At 32.4% G+C, this 18,371-nt stretch overlaps 3 protein-coding genes across 11 annotated transcripts in view; 1 reads left to right on the top strand and 2 right to left on the bottom strand.

Moving 5' to 3' along the window:
• The window catches only part of LOC132951090 (WD repeat-containing protein 76-like), a 128,769-nt gene extending 127,198 nt beyond the window's left edge, over positions 1-1,571 (bottom strand). For 8 of the 9 annotated variants that reach the window (XM_061022795.1, XM_061022796.1, XM_061022797.1 and 5 more), the window contains exon 1: positions 43-1,570. The gene's annotated coding sequence lies outside the window, so the exon portion shown is untranslated. Of the gene's footprint in view, positions 1-42 lie in introns of all 9 variants that reach the window. The other variant, XM_061022801.1, reaches the window with a different exon arrangement.
• Positions 1,572-1,942: 371 nt separating this feature from the next.
• LOC132950653 (troponin C, isoallergen Bla g 6.0101-like) lies at positions 1,943-2,569 on the top strand. Its single transcript, XM_061022174.1, has one exon. The coding sequence runs from the start codon at positions 1,943-1,945 to the stop codon at positions 2,567-2,569; it is 627 nt and encodes a 208-aa protein (XP_060878157.1).
• Positions 2,570-8,120: 5,551 nt separating this feature from the next.
• LOC132950164 (RNA-binding protein 5-like) lies at positions 8,121-16,948 on the bottom strand. The gene is given in 4 exon segments (XM_061021420.1): positions 8,121-10,361; positions 10,363-12,816; positions 12,980-13,065; positions 16,670-16,948. Coding segments are annotated over 2 exon segments (2,742 nt in total). The 5' UTR covers positions 12,297-12,816; positions 12,980-13,065; positions 16,670-16,948; the 3' UTR covers positions 8,121-9,553.
• Between the last annotated feature and the right edge of the window lie 1,423 nt (positions 16,949-18,371).

Genomic DNA, 18,371 nt, shown 5'->3' with positions numbered 1-18,371 from the left:
TTGCGCCGATTAGATAATATTGTAATATTATGATAAACATACCTCTCTTTGTAATATGTCAATTAACGCGACGATGATAGGCGTAAAGTATATGTCCCTCACGCCACGCCATATGTACCCATCACCAGGTATAACAGGTAGGTATGTAGGTACCGCTGACAAGTCATCATCGTTCGGGTTAGGAGCGCTTGCGCACACGGAACTTATAATATTTCACGATCTTCCCCGCCGCCACCGCCGCCGCCTCCGTAGCACGATACCCATCTATATGTATATCCACCGGCGACTTGCATGATATTTTTGCCGCGACACGCACTCGTCCGACAGACCTTTGCGGCTCGCAAACGCTGCGCAACGGCCGATTCGTCGTGTGTATCATTTCGAAAGTCGCGCGCGTGTTGGCTCCCGCGTTCTTCGGCACAGACTGCGGCGGTTATTTACCCGCAACTCGGCCGCGGCGGAGGTCTACTATATAATATATTTATAAATTTCTTCTTTTTTTTCGGCGTATTATTATTCCGTTTCCTCTCTTTCTCCCATCCCATCGCCGGCGCCGCCCGTCCAATATGTATGTATGTATTCAGAAATTATTATTCATCGAGTAGCCGCCGCCACCGCCGTCCTCCCCCGCCGAGAGCTAATTACCAAGTTAATATACGCGCGCGGTATACACTCGCACAACCCTGCAAGGAGCCGTTGCGTGAGAGGCGCAAAGCTCATGCAAGTTTCATCGTAAACGGTCCGACCCCCTTCCCCCCGGCGTACAAAACGATCTACTCATAAATTCCTCCCTTCCCGGACGTAGCGCATTACGCAAGCAGCACATCAAAAATCGCACCCGACCTCACTGCTTATATAATAATATAATATATATTGGCCAGAATAATAAAACACATTAGGTACCTAAATAGCCTATATAGCTATATAGCTTGGTGAACACACTTTGTTCCAATGCTCGAGAAGGGACGTGCAATGAGGGCTGACGTAAACGCACGCTCTGGGCGTCATTTGACTGCAGTCAATGTGTCAGATTTACTCTGTGGACCCGTGTTATGGACCCAACCTATTACCTAACCTTCCCACTGACATGATCGAAAGGGCTACTGCAAGCGCGGCTGAAGAATCATACAGAATGTTCTATAAATTGGTGGAGGACATCTTGCATGTGCATCAAGGAGGATAAAGAGCGTATGCGAGGCAACTCTCGGAGAGGCAGATTATAATATAAAGCTCACAATATGCTTATTGTTGCAAATTCATTTTTATCATGTAATGTAAATAGATTAAGCTCAAGCCACCACGACGTATGTAGGCACCTATATTATATTTGTATTTTGAATAATTGTCTTCTTATATTATTGCACAATAAACGATGCAACTTAGACGGAAGTAATACTAAGTAGTTCGCCCATCTCGGGGTATACATGGGCGGTGGGTGAGAAAACTGTTCAAGAGTTAAAATACAGCCGACCTATCTTATCAGTTATCACTAAAGTATAGATAATATTAAAATAGGTATTGAAATATTAGTTCAAACTTATATAGGTTTATTAAACGATCTTGGAAGTTTTAACCACCCTTATACTGCAGCTTCAGTGTAACATCCTGCAAAATGCAAGGCCCGAAAGTAGAATAAAAGATGACCGTCGTCAAAGTTCCCCTGAAGTCCCTCATTGCGTGAAAGTATGGGTATCACGCGGCCACGTCCTATTGGCTAATGTTCATAAAAAATTAGACGATTACTAACAATTATTTAGTTGATATTTTTTGAACACTTGCTACAAACACAGCCCGAGAAAATACGTTTAACTATTATAATATTAATAATTGTTACCTAGGTATTTCATAAACGTACCTACCATAGGTACATAATATCAAAATATATTTTTACAAGCAAACTGAAATCGAACTCGGAGAAGAAAAAAATCATTCATCATCCGACATGTCTGAACCCGAACGGCAGCCATCTGCGTCGGAACCGTTCCGCGACGATGACGATGACGATGACGACGACGACGATGACAACTCACAACAACGGCCCGAGGCGGAACCGTCGAAGGACGGCGAGGACGACATCGCCGCCGCCCACGGGCCCGCGTTACCGGCGGAACTGTTGGCCGAGGTGCAGGCCGCCTTCGGCATGTTCAGCGACGGCAACGGCCGGATGAACGTCAGGCACGTGTACACGGCGCTGCGCGCGGTCGGCGTGGACGCGACCGACGAGGACGTCATCACCGTGGCTGACGAATACGACCCGACCGGCCGCGGGTACATCACCGGCAACCAGTGGGCGGCGTCCGTGGCGCGCCGATGGGCCGAAGACGGGGCCCGGCGCCGGCGGCTCCGCGCCATGCTGGCGGCCGGCGATCCGAAGTTCACCGGACAGGTGACGGTCGACCACGTGCGCACCGTGCTCAAAGAGTTCGACCCAAAGTTGCTGACGGCCGTGGACGCGAACGAGATGGTGGCCACCATGGACTATGCCGGCTTGGGACTGGTCGACTACGACGAGTTCATGGAAACCATGGTCCGGCCGGCCCCGCTTGACGCAGCAATGTATAATTCCTAGTCGCAGTCCGTCCATGATCCGTTTTGTATTATTATTATATGATAAAGTATAAATACAATATTACTGTACTTCAGTAAGTTTGTATAAGCTACGGCCACTTTCTATGTAACTATCGCATTTTGTGAAGTTCAAATGTATTTGACTCTGTGGACTGTGGAGAGCTAGAAATTGGTATTCTTATTTTTATCATATACCTAGGTATCTGGCAAGTGTTTATATAATATTATAATACCGGTAATATATTACTGTTTATTATAGTCATTCGTAATTAAGTCCTACGCCTAAACTAGCGGTCACAAAACAGCCCTCGGACAAATTTTATATGACCAGCAGAAAATAAAAAAAAGTAAAAACCACTAATAAAGTACATAGGTTTAAGCTCAATGGCCTTGCCGGTTTGTTTGATTTGCCACTGCCCCACCAGACAGTAGCTGTTTTTAAAGTTTTCTATAATAAACGTCATTATGAGACTTCACAAAAATCATTTGCCAAAAATTTCCAGTAAGTATAGTGAACTTCGTAAATCAAAAATTGAGAACCTATATATAAAATATTAAGTACACGAATTTTAAGCAGTTAGTTGAGAGCAAGACTTGCCATTTTTCCCACTAATTTTAACCCGATTTCCTAATTATATCATAATTATTAAAAATTTCCATTTTATTTTAATTAATTATTATTTTATTTATTATTATATTAACGCCACTAGGCCACTATGTTACTTTTCCATTATAATAATATAATATGTTAAAAATATTTGCTTTAAATATTTTGATGGCCCCTGAAAGTTGTCAAAATTCCCAATGTAGTCCTCCAAAAATATGAATTGGTGTTACATGGTCTAAACCAAGGCTGGGCAAGTTAACGATTTTTTTTAAATCGTTAAGTTAAGTTATTTTAAAATAATAAAGTTAAGTTAAGTTAAAAGTTACTCGTATTTTTTTCGTTAAGTTAAGAGTTAACTTTGAAAAAAAAGTAACTAGGATAAAGTTTGCTAATTTGCAATAATAAAAAATTCCAGACACATAATATGGTTTATTAGATAGTTTTTCTTTACGCTCAAGATAATTACTATGAATGGAAATTTAAATGGAACATCAAAGCAAAACCCCATTCAAAAATTTGCATTATTCTTCGGATGAAAATTAACTTACTTTACCTACATACTTTTGAAATAAAATTAACTTGAAGCAACACGTTAATCTTGAAAAAAAAGTAACGAGTTAATTAACTTAACGTTTTAACTTAATTTTAATTTTTAACTCGTTAATGCCCAGCCTTGGCCTAAACTATACAGGCGACGGTTAATAATTATTAATTTTAAATGGTAGGTAATTGAGATCATAAGTGTAAACAATTAAACGAGCATATTATATTTTTTAAATAACAAATAAACGAATAAGATAAAAAGTAAAAAACATATAAGGCAATAAAATTGTATGACGATAACAGTCTTGCGAAACTCGAGAATTTTTTCTCCGCCGTCGAATTGATCTGTTTATAAGATTAGTTGTTGTTAAATTATTTGGTATTTCGCGGGAAATTCCGTAAGCAACCGGAATCTAAACTGAATATAATTCAAATCTCTAAATTACGCAAAATACCTACTACTTGATATAGGTAACTATAGTAACTGCAAGACTGTGTCTCCGTAGTGTTATCAACGCGTAGCCCGCTGCAAGGGTTGCGATTTTCAAGCCTAAGTACATAATAAGGTATAATATGTGTTATGTATACATGGATGTAGCATATTACATACGTAACCGAGCACACGAGGCGGAAGAGAGAGAGGACGAGAGACGACTATATATATGCAAGCTGCGGACCGGCGATAAAACCGAGAAAAAAACCCACCCCGTCGAACTAGTCTTTCGGACAAAAGGGTTTCAACCCCCCCCCCCCCCTCCCCCCCCCTCGACACCGGCAAAATATTATACAATACCTACCTATATATATAAATGGGACACGAGGAGACTGACGGGTGTCACCGCCGCAGCGTGCGACTACCCGCGGTTGACGATATAAAAACGTCCGAACCGTGCACGATAATATAATACGGCGCGGCGGAGGAATGTATAAATGAGCGACGGGACGCGAAGGGGTCGAAGAAGTTTTTCTCGGCGGACGCGTCCGGTGACAACGGTCGGCCGAGTACGAATCGGCGGCGACCGGTCTTATATTATGCGTGCGCGTCGTATAATACGATGTGTAATGATACGCATTACTACGCCACATAAACTACGATGATGGATGGACGGAGGTGCGACGAAAAAAGGCTGCGGCGGCGTCGTCGGACAACAACAAAACGGGCATTATTTCGGATATATTTTTTTCCCTCTACCCGTTTTTCGTTTTGATTGATTGCCCGGACACGGGGTGCTGGTTGTTCTTCGCGCGTCCCCTCCGCCCACCCCACGGCCGAATTCGATATTCCGCGCGCGCCGCACCCCGGAGCGGTTCACACGACGGTCGACGGGTCGTTAACGTTGTAAAAAAAAAAAAAAATGACGTACTACCTATTACATATGGGTTGGGTCTTTGTATTTTCGTCATTGAATTTTCACAGGCGATTCGGTCAGATAGGTAGGTAAAAATTGGGTATGACGAGTTTTGTCGAAAAACCGCGCAGACAGTATAATATACCTTATACAATACTGTGCGTCTGAAATGAATTGTTGCGAGTTACGAAAGTCGTTGCGTTGATCTACAAAACGAATAGATAGGCACCTGAACCCAAGGTAGCTCACCTAAAAACATAATATTTTGACGTACCTATACATATACCTGTTATGCAAGGTGTAACGGGAAGACTTCACAAATGAAACAACTGCAGTTGTTTAGTCAACATCTCTTAATTTTTTTTTTTTTATAATCACTTACAGACGCTTGAGTTACACGTATGTGACATTTTTATTTTTAATTAAAAACATTTTAAATAGTCAATTTGTAAATATGATTTTTAGAAATATATTGATTGTAAAAACATTTATTTAAGTCGTGTAGTTATTTTTTTTTAATTGTTTGAAGTCTCATTATTTCTGTTAAGTAAAGTTGATCCAGAAGTAAAAACTTTTTTTAAATATTTATATAGGAACCTACTTGTTAAAATACAGATATTTTTTTTAAAAGTTATTACTTTTCAAATTATTGATACTTACTTCAAAAAAAAATTTGTTTTAAAAAATTTGATATATGTACTTAGATAAATGTTTTTACAAATAATAGTTTCCAAAAAACCAGATTTACAAATTGGATGAGTATATTGAATTTTTTTATTAAATACAATAAAAATAAAAAATATTATATTATATGTGTAACACACAAGTCAATAAATTATATATAAAAAAAAAAATTGTAAAAATGATTTGAACAAAAGTTTTTACTTGTCAAGTCTTCCTGTTACACCTGTATCTATATACATTATATATAGGTATATTAATTATAAGTGAATGTTTTGAAAAAGATTAAAAAAAGCACTTACCTTTTTTCTGTCAACTATATTATGTATGTACAATATAGGTATGGAACATCATCAGACCAAATGTTTTTCTAAGGACTGCATTGCATTCATGGTAATCATTATGATCACCATTCACTGCAATAGGCAAGTTTGGAATTAGTTGGGGGTGGGAGATGGGACACTGGGGCATCTCTTTTTGCTAAACTTTTTTTTAAATGCAAACATTCGCAAGAAATTAAAAAAAAATAAATAAAATATTCATTTCATCATTGATAGGTAATTATAGTGAAAATTAGAGTTTTGACGTCCTATGTGGTACCTATATGAATTATAATTATTCATAACCTAAATAATATTATTAATATGTTCAACTATTAATTGGCATTAGTGCCTAATTTTAAAATAGAATTTGTTACTGGTGGCTGTTATTTGGTGGTTGTGTCGACAAGTTATCTTTGTTTCAATAAGTTATTATTGTAATATTGTGAATAATATAATATAAAGTACCTAAATTATTTTTATTTTCATCTTATATTTAAATGGTACCTACAAAATCATAAAATTATATACATACAAGTAAAAACTAGTAATTAAAACAGTTCTACAGTGAGAACAAGTGATGTTCACTAAGCGTCTGATGTCCGGGACCAAATGCATAATATTTTATTGACTCGGCAAGAGTCAACAAAAACGAATTTGGTACCAATTACTTATTAATTATTATATAAGAAACGTTTTCTTTTCTATGTGGGTAAAATAAATGTCGTTTTGTTCTCAAACTATTTTTAAGGGCCTATAGAAGTTTTTTTTTAGTTATATTGTAATTTAAAATGCAGTTGTTAACATAATTCAATAATTAACCAATAATTATTGTACAAAGGTAAACAAACGCCACAAAAGTTAAACAAATATATTAACTATATGGAAATATTAAAATTGTAGGTTTTTCTTAAATATAGTATTAAATCTTTGCTCATGAGAAATTCGATTATTTTTAAATAATTAATTAAAATAACTACAATCTATAGATACTTTATGTCAATGCACAATAATTAATAAGTAATTTTGGTGACCTAGGAATTTATATTAGCAGAATTATTAAGGATGGGAGAGCACCCAGTAGTGCCACCAGACTGGTAAATATTGGTCAAGACTAAAGTAAGTCCCTAGACCAGCATCTTTTTTTTAGTCATATGTTAGAATTTTAGAGGATACTGCGAAAGGAAAGAAGTTCAATCTGTGGAATTTAGTGGTTTTTTACGTTTTAATTGAAATGAGAGCTTGTAACTTTTTGTAAGCTGTTTTAGTGTTTGAATTTTATGGTCTTTGATTAACATTTGTTATATACCATAGAGACACAGAGTGTAGATTATATGACTGCAACATTCTATTATAAGAAATTTAAGCTGAACCCCCTTAAATTAAAAAAAAATTGTTAATTAAATAGCTTCCATGTACATTACATTTTGATAGATAAAGTATTTCTAAACTTTCATGGTAGATATTAGGGAACTTGGGAGGCATGTATTTAAGCTGACCTCCCCCCCCCCCCCCCCACTAGAAGGTTTAGCAAATCTAAAATACTTAAAATATTAGTAGATTTATGATACTAAAATAAATATTTTATCATGTGTAATCCATTTATTTACATTTGTATAAACACCTATATATGTTTGAGGGCCACATTTAAGTAAGTTAGTTTAAGGTTAAGGCTGCTTAAATTTTTATGTTGGGTAAAATTGACATCCTCCCTCCGCCACTCATTTCACCAATGTAAGCTTTGATGTCTTTGTGTGCCTACCAATTTTAACCCAAAGTAAGTCAGAAGAGTGGATGTTTTCTGACATAGGTAAATAAGGTATTAAACTATTAAACAAGAAATATTATCATAATATTTATATACCTAAATTAGCAACTATTTTTTTTTTATATATATATTAACATGTCACATCTTATAGGTTTAATGTTCAATGAAAGTTGATCACTCTTTAAAATCATATTTAATTATGGTATTGTACCTATAATAAATAGTATGAATACATTTTAGGTGTAAACATTTTTTTTTTTAGACAAATAACAACAATTAAAAAATAATAATAATTCAAAGCATTTATTTTTTAAATAGTCAAGAATTAAATGGTATAATTAAGATCATCAGCAGGTCCGAAGTCAATACTCTAAAACCAAAATTCCTAATTATTTGTACTACAGTATGAAATGAAATGTACAAGTTGTAAAATATATGGGGTTTGAAATATTTGTAAATTTAAAGCCGTTTCAAGCGTTTTTATCTACTCAGATGTACAAAATATATAGTAATATGAACCAATCGAGTGACATTTGTTCAAAAACAGATATAAAACTTAGTATAATAGAAGTTATAATATAAAATATATGCATTTCATAGTTTATACAAGTGTTTATAAGTATTTAACAAATAAATAATAACAATTAAGTAATAAGTTTACGTAGGAGAAAAAAATTAAAAAGGTCTGTAGAATATAACGTTATATCTACATATCCTTGAATTAAATATATGTATAATTATAAAATTATATCCATTATTATTATAGTTAATACGATTTTTAATGCTAACTAATTATGTTAATTTGAGTTGTATGTTGTACATGATATATATATATTGTACTAATTTGTGAATGGTACAATATTATAATGTACACATATTTTGATTGAACTGTAAAATGGACATTTTATAAAAAAATTAAATAATAATTACTTCTTGAAGTAAATTTTAAAAAATAAATTTGAGTACTAAATTTACATACTATATAATTACATTGCTTATAAATAAATTTGTAAAATGTTTAAATAAAATCCTTGGTTAGGAATTAAAATACTTATAACAAAAAGGACGGTACTCTTCGATTATCTTGATTACCAATCATATTACGTATAGACTCGGACAATTTCTTGACAGGCTCTACGTGATATGTAAAACATCTAAGGTAAAGTTAGGTTACTCTAAAACCGATCCAAGATAGTTTTACATCATAGTGAATCGAACGATGCCATCGATTCTATATGTGCTATGGTTGGTAGTCAAAATAACCGAAAAGTACCAAGAGGTAATTTACTTTAAAACTACCATAGTTCTACAGTTCATTTAAAAATGTATCAAGACTATAATTTTGTTTTATTATTATTATATCGAATTCGGATAAAATTAATTACACTACATTTAAACGCAAATGTATTTTAAAACTATTTACGCATTGAAGGTTTTAAACATTACAATAAACACAACTTTTTGTTTCTAAAATAACATTAATGTCTTTCAAATGCAATAATACAATTTTAAACATGTATTAATCATGATTAAAAATGTAATGCCTCCAAATGCATTTTAAATTAATATATATGGACTAAGTTCTTAAATTAATGTCATATATTATATTTATTATTTTTGAGGGAAAATAAAATATCAGGTTGGTAAATCACATATTACAATAAATAATGCCTGTTGGAAAAACATTACATAATTAATAATTTCTTTACCTGATAAATTACTCTGATTCATTATACCTATAACGCATCATCTTCTTCACACAATCTTTGTACGTTTCACGAGGGCCTGGAACAACACCGACAGCCCTAGTACCTAGTCCAGCATTTGCTAGTCTACCTTCAGCTTCTATTATAGTTGTCCGTCCTTGATTACTTTTACCTAATCCCATTCCTTCTTGCCAACCCATTTTCTGTAATAATTTGTTACCTTTATTGTCTGATCCAATTCCCAGTTTAGTTGGTTGTTCATAATCTACAGTAGCTTCTTTAGCCTTCATGTACTTGTCTTTTAAGTTGTTTAAAGGTTTATCAGGTTCATTATATTTCATCCTTCTTTCTTTTGCTCTATCCCTATATTGAATAACTCGTTTTGATTCATCGTCGGGATCCAACCCTCTCTCGTTGTACCAATTTCTAATATTTTGTTTATGTAAGTCAGACATTTGTTGATGTTTTATTAATATTTCTTTGCTACTAAACTGTCGTTTGCATAATAGACAAGCAAGTTTAACCCAGTCAGTATGTTGTTCATCTTCATTTCGATTGGCTTCTTCCATAATTTCATCAGTGTAACAATTGTCATCAGATGTGGAAGCAACTGGAAATTGTTGTCTTTTAGGTTCTGCCTTAGTACCCATCACAGAATACCCAATATCTGCTGCAGCTTGAGTTCTTGCAGTTTGTATTGCAACTTGGGATGCCACTAAATTTTGTTTAGCAGAAATTTTTTTTTGATTTAATGTTTTTGCCCACTTTTCCATATCCTTGGCAATACGTTTTGCTACTTTTACTTTGTCGTCATCTTTTTTTGTCTTCTACTGGAGCCTCTTCTTTTTTAGGTTCATTATTAATGTTAGTTGCATCAGAATTTGAATTTTCATTTGAAGGTGCTGATAAATAGGTTTGTTTTGTAGCATCCCAATAAAGAAAACTATTTGTAAAACTGTTAAAATAATACTGTGAGTTTGCATCGTAATAGAGCTTTGTGTGTGGATCATAATAATAACCAGATCCTTTGTCATATTGATAAGTAGATAAATCAGGTGGAGAGTATGTGGCATCTCCTTTCCCAGACGGAGGTTGACTTAATGGGTCAACTTTATTGGCAATAGGTAATGGAAAAGCTGGAATGGCTTGTGATATTACAACTGTACCAACAGGTGCATAAACAGCCGAAATAGGTTGTACTGATGGTACGGAAGGCATATTAATAGTTTCTCCTTTTTGAATTTTTTCTGTGTAAAAATTAGTGTAATATTGTACATAAGAAGTTCGTTCAACAGGAGTTTTTGCATAAATATTTGCACTAAATTCTGCAAGTCTAGGAACATCAGCAATAGTGTAGTTCGGAGTTTCTGGTTTTTGATTGCTCCATTTAGCAGCTTCTACAGCAGCATTACCCATTGATGCAGTAGCTATTGGTCCAACAGGCCCAAGTTTACAATATGATACAAGAACTTCCTTTCCATCAATAAGCAATGGATCTTCCACAATTAATGCATTATGGAGATACATAGCATCAACCACATTATTCATTTCTAAGTAGCAAAGACCTTTAGACACATTTGTCAATGGATTTCTACCGATTCGAACACTCCGAATAGGCAGTGTTGATAGTGGCTGTATAGCTTTAAGAACATTTTCTTCAGTTGTACACAGATCTAGTCCTCGAAGCAAAACTGTATGCGTAGGATAAGAACTGACTTCTTTGGTGTGATCAAATATTTCTCCCACTTCTCTTGAGGCTCCACATACAAAACAGCTTTCCCTGCGCTTAAAGTTATGAGCATTGCATTTACACCACCAATCAGATAACATTTTTTCAGGGTCAATTGTAGAAATAGTATACTGCATGATTGCTCTGAAGTTATCTCTCAGCATCATTTCACCCTGTTTACTTTCCATAAGTGTTTCAGCTTCTGCTTTTGTAAAAAATTCCACGAATGCAAACCCACGAGATGACCCAGTGTCTTTTTTCCTAATCAGACGTATATCAACAGGTGTAAGACCACATTTCAATATTTCTTTTCTTATATCAATTTCAGATATATGAGGAGCTAACCCACGAACAATAATAGTTTTATTTGGAATTTGTTTTTTAAATGTGTATCTATCGAAATCTTCTTCACGATAATATTCTTGTGATCCATCTTGACTTCTTCTTGTATCCACAGTATTATTATAATGACGTCGAGTACTAGTAGTAGCTGAATCTGAATATATGTTTCTAACTCTTGGGCCATCTGAACCTTCTAGACTTCTTGAACGACGTTTTCGACGTTCTTCATCACTACTATTATACTGACTTGTTTGGGAGTCACGATCACCCGGAGAATATCTACTCCTTCGTTTGGGAGATCTAGACCTGGATCTAGATCTTGATCTAGATCTAGACCTACTCCTTGACCTTGACCTATGGTGCTTTTTATGTTTGCTACGTCGCCTACTACCGTGTCTACTTGAACTTTTATCATGTTTGCTTTTTTGGCTATGATCACGACTTCTGCCTCTTTCTTTACTTTTTTCAGTTTCCAGAAATGAATCTACAGATTTATACCAATTAGTTTTATTATTTGAAGTATCGACACTTTGTTCATTGTTGATGCTATGATTAGATCCGTTTGAACGAGGAGATGAATCATAAGCTACCAAGTCCATTTCAACACTTCGTCTAGTGGATGAGTTTACCTCATCATTTGAATCATAACCACATGTATCCTTGACCACAAACTCTGCGTCCATCTTTACAATGAAACAAACAAACAGACAATATATATTAGTTTAAGAAACTTATTAACTTTAAATTTGTATTCCTCAAACGCCTTGGTCCCTTTTACGACCTTCTTCAGATATGATTTTCTTTTATTATTACTTACCCAAAAGTAATAGAGTTAATTAAATGATGCAAATTAGTTACATACTATTCATTTAAATTAACATTACTTATATATAAACAAATTTGTACTTATTATAAAACATGTCTATAGAAAAATGAAACTATTTGGGTATATGGTATAGTTTCTATATTTGGTAACACATTATACATTTGTATTTATAACAATTACAATTAATATAAGACATCATAATATATTATTATATAAGTGGATTATTATTAATTGTTAAATAATGATTAACATACAAGACTACAGTTAAATTTAATTTAATTTGGTCCTACCTCAAACAAAAATGAATGTTCTGTGAATGTAGCACAGGCAACGTAGCTTTAACTTATTCTTGACGGTTGTTTGGATTGTTGAATAATCTGTAATACAATTTGTATTGAAATTGAGTGCAATAATTAGAATGACCAATTTATGATCAACAGTGGACACTTCGTCAACAGCGATAATCAATCTGTCAGAGGCTCAAGACGAATTTCTGACGCATAGCCGATATCGACTAACATTGTTTAAAATTTGACTAACCTTTGGATATTAATACTAGTCGAGAACTAGTTTGGAACAGTCCTAAACAACCAAAGCGTAATGACTGAACAGGCTGATACACAAATCTGCAATACATTTACAATGACTTATGATATTACATCCAAATATAATTTAAATATCCATTAATGAAAACAGTTGACTCCAGTGGTAAAATATGTTTAATAATATGTTTTTTCATGTATTCTTCTAATTCTTAAAATATTTTTGCAAACTAAATTTACTATGCATTAAAATATTTGTATACAATCTTAATTATTAGTATGCTGTAGGTAACTTATTTTATTACTGAGGTATAAAATAAATCTATTTATATATTTATATATAAATTTAATTAATTGTCGAGACTTATTATATTTGCAGTATGATACAAAAATAACCCTAGTTATAAAATTATACAACCAACTTAAAATTACTATTAATCATACAACTAGGTATACAAGCGGAATTACAAAAATAATTATAAAACAATCCATTATAAATAATTTAAGCTATTCAAAGTATCATAACATTCCTTTATTACCTATTAAAACATTACAAAAATGAAACTAATCATTTTTCTTTAAGTACATGTTTATTTTTTACTTAAAATTTGAATTAAACTGGATTAACAATATATAAATATTTATTTAATTAAATAAGACTATCTAATAGTTTATACTATGTTCAGAGAGAGAGAGAGAGCACGCCGATTCTGCGCATCCCTCCGCATCACCATGCTATCAAATCCGGTTCCCCAATGGCAAGGTGTTACGTGGGGGAACCAGTTTTTGTCAGTGCGCGGCGCGGTCTCTTGCTGAACAGAGTATAGTTAGATAATTTTAACTATAAACTAGCTATTGAATTATTGGAAGTAAAGTATTAGCCTTATAAATTATAATAAAAGTGTCAATGGAAATATTTTAAGGCATAAAATAAAAATGTACGTTATCACTAAATATTATATATTATGTACATAAACCAGAAGTTTAATTAGAATAAGTAATAATCACAGTAATATTGTACTATGAATACCTACTGTTTAATATTTACTATCTAGTAAATATTTAGAATTTTATTTATATGATAGGTTAACCAAGTGATGTATTTATCACAAGACACTCTTCATTTAAAAAACTACCTATTAACATCTTTAATGATTTATCATTATCATTTTTAAAATGTTTTACTTTTTTGTTCGAAATTTGATTTTAATAGATACGAATATTTTGTTCAAAATTCTGCTTAGGAATATAAAATTAAAAATGTATATTGTTTTCAAAAGAGTAAAAACATTGAAAATAGTAAAATATAATTTTCCCCCAAAAATATTGTTTTATAACAACTTAAAATTATGTAAAAGAAATATGTTCATAAATGTCAGTTTTCTGAAATAATGAGTGTCTTACCATTCAATTTGTACAATCAATCATAGAAACATGTATATATTTATAATAAATAATAATGTAGGTAAATATATTAATATGATAAATGATAATAATATGTAGATTAGGTTCAAATTATTATAAATTGTTTTATTTATATTGAAAACATAGTACTGTTATTAATTAATAAATTACAGTAGATACATAATGATTTTTATATTTTGATATGATATTAAAACAAAATTAAAAATGTTATTAGTTTTTATCTACAGTGATAGGATTTCATAATAAAGTCAAAGAAAATATCATAAGAAATATTAAATTGAAAAATAAATCTGTTAAGAAACGTTGACTAATTTAATTTAAATACCTTTTTATTAGGTGTAATTTTCATAATTTGTTAAAGGGTACTATAAATACAACAAAGGAATCTCTAATTTGCTTTTTATATTATTAACATGATTTTAAGATAAAAAAAAATATTTGAATACCCACACAATTTATCATAATAGGTACCTACCTAACTAATCCTAAAACTTAATTGAACGTTTTAATCATAAATAATATATAATATTTGCATATTATACAGATATACTTTGCGGATATAGGTATGAAGTTAAATTGTTGAAATTAAGGAATTGTTAAACTATTTTTAACATAAACTTTCGATAATTTTGTCATAACATTAGTCATCTTTATCTCTCACATACTTATATAATATTATAGCAAAACCAATATTTGTATTTACTATAGTAAAAATGTAGCACATCTAAGATATTAAAGAAATTAATATAGTGTTAAATTATTGTTAACTTCAAATGACATTCAAATATATGTTATATAAAAAAAATATTGAAAATAAGGTAGTTAAGTGGGAGTTAAGTATAGTGCAGTTTCTCAGTAATTTTGTTTGATAGGTTATGGTTAACAAATTTGAAGTCACCTATGAAATGATAAATAAAAAGGGTTACCTTAGCCATAATGAGTGTGTGGATAATAGATACAGCAAATGTTATGCTAACATTATGTTGAGAAAATATTAAACATTGTTATAAAATGTGTTTAAACAAAATTGATTATAGGTAGAATATTAAAAGCTACAAGTTAATAAAACTGCATAGGTAGTTTAAACTAATTATAACATGTATCATTATTTTATGTACCATCGGTAGCTAGTTAGTGTATACAGTATAGTAATATGTTGTAGGTTAATTAAATTAACCAAGGTTAGGTTAATTATTCAATTAATAGCCTATATGACATTACAATACATCTATACTACATCTTTGTTTTTAAAGAAATGTTATACCTACTTGGTATTTATAAAAATTTAATTTTAACTAACAAAATTTAGCTTACTAAACATAAAACATTATGCATTTAATAAAGTCAACATAATAAATATCCAATCAAAAAGTAATTAACTATAATACATATACAATCACAAATACAAGTACATACAAAATATTTTATTTTAAAATATGATCCACACAATTTGATGACAGTTCATAAAATAGCAGTTATATGCTAAAGATTGTTAACTAATAAAATAAATAAGTAGATACCAAAAGTCCAAAACCAAATAATTGAATACGTATTAAAAATGTTGTATGTCCCTTATACTTTGATTATCTTAATAGCGATGATGTTCTTTATCTTGCCAAATAATCCGTTAGGTATATTTTTTACACAGGTACATATGTAAAATTTAATTTATATTCTGATAAACCTTTGTAAACTAATACAATTTGTTGCAGAATTTGAATACTAAGCATCTCAACCCATTGATGTTATCGCTTATTTAAAAAATGACATTATTGGATTATGAAACAAAGATTTAAGTGTACTACGTCTTTTTAATAAGACATTAATTAGAAAATATTAGGTTAGGTTAGGTAGATGAAAGTTATCAAAATAGACCTACATTAAAACATTACTCACATACCTAATATAAATGGGGCTGATTGTGTTCCGTAGCCACACATTTTATAGTATAGATTTTCTAAATTGTAGTAAAAACACACATCCACATACCTAGATGAGAAAAAATATTTTAAATCCCAATCCCACTTTGAGATTTTACTAGGGACCATAAACTGACATTCATACATATAAATAAACATATTCAAAATAGGTAAAACACTCGTACTTAAGAACTGTATAATATAACAATCAACTTTCGACAAAATATGTAGGTAGGTAGTTGTCGGAATGATGTCAACAATGTGAAATTATTTTCAAACAACGAACAAAATTAATAGTTATTATTGAAATCATAATCGACCGCATTAGGCTGTTGTCTACTTACCTATAACCGAGCTTCAGCACCCGATTAGAGTACGTTCGTCCGACAAATGACTTATTGAGCAGAACTTGTTTTGGCTGTGTGTCACCGAAAAATTATCACTCTGAACACACCATGTTTCGGCGGCGTTGACATCGCAATAACGTTTATCAAGGACCGCTAAGTAAAAAAATCACACACAACATCGATTTTAATTTTAAATGATTAAAATATTTAAATTGTTGATACTTTGAATTATAAATTATAATTTACGAATATTTATTATTTATGACCATTGTGGCATTGTCCATTCGTTATCAGTAGCTGATAACGCGAGCCCGGGCGGACGGCGGTAGCACGCCGTAAAATTCCAAAGAGAATGGACAGACTACCCGCTCTTTTTTAATCAATACCAGTAAGTTGTATACCACAGATATTATTATGTAGGTACAATAAACATAAAATATTTACCGTATATATCAGGGACCCGGGTGCTATTACCCGCGGCCTGAGAATTTTTTTTTGCACCCCCCCCCCCCCCCCCCCACACACACACTCACAGGAAGACATATTTTATTGAATAATTATAAGTAACCTAATCGTCGTAATTAAATATTATTATCAATCTGTCAAACTACTTTATTAGTTTATAGGTCTACGGTAATAACTTATTCATTAAATATTTATTTACATAATATTATGTTTGTTACTTTGTTTTAAAATAATAATACAATTTTTTATTCTTTCGACGCCCCTCAAATATTCATATGAATCATGAATGCGTAAATTGGCCTACCAACTACAAAAGCTTGGAGCACTCTGGACTCTGGAGTATATGTATAGGTAAGTACCTAATAATATTAGAATCAGTGTGATCTGACCTGCACGATGTTTTCAAACTATAACAATTATTAGTTATGTAGGTACTGTTATTATTTAAAAAATAGATTTTTAAGTGCAAATATTAAATGCATATTGTTTTGTAGTTAAAAATGTGGCTCGGTGGTATTTCAGTATTTCACCCAAAACCGACCTGTAACTCCTCGTGAGTTGCCAGGCACAGTACCTATGTAAAATGGTCTGCCATTACAATTTCGATTGTCCCACCTTCCCGCTGCAGTACTTAAGTAAGGGGCCCAGGGACCTACTAGTCCCCCCTAGCCCTTCCATTGATTTCAAAAATATAAATTAAAAAATTATTTAATTACATAAATAATTTTGCTTCTATATAATATGAAACTATGCCCGAGTTTGTTGTATGACAACCATTTACTGTTTTACTTATTTTGTTTTAATTACCTATTTTTAAAGAATTTAATCCTGGATCCACCACTGTGTGAAATGAGCTGTTTTTATGAATACAATTCAAATAGTCAAATATTATACATAATTACATATCTCATAACTGTTTATGAGTTATAACTTATAACACATGCGTTCAGCGTTGTCAATGCCACATTATTACATGAACTATGAAATTGATAAAAGCGATCAGAAAATTTGAAGATACCTAATGGGTACCCATAGTGCTGGTGGGGAGGGGGGGGAGGCAAGCTGTGTGGTCGCAAATTATTGTATTCTGAATATAATTTTATCTATAAATAATCATAATAATATTGTCCCAATAGTACGAAAATTACGACTTGTGTGGACGTGTGGTATAGGAAACGGGTTGTTATCGACGAAAATCAAAACAGTAGCAATATTATAAATACTTAGCTTACTC

The sequence above is a fragment of the Metopolophium dirhodum genome, chromosome 8, assembly GCF_019925205.1.
Source record: "Metopolophium dirhodum isolate CAU chromosome 8, ASM1992520v1, whole genome shotgun sequence".
Taxonomy (NCBI): domain Eukaryota; kingdom Metazoa; phylum Arthropoda; class Insecta; order Hemiptera; family Aphididae; genus Metopolophium; species Metopolophium dirhodum.
The sequence above is the reverse complement of the archived record's forward strand: the minus strand, read 5'-3'. Positions and strand labels throughout refer to the sequence as shown.

Excerpts from the sequence above, each read along its gene's own strand:
- LOC132950653 (XM_061022174.1), top strand. The coding sequence starts at position 1,943 with ATGTCTGAACCCGAACGGCAGCCATCTGCGTCGGAACCGTTCCGCGAC.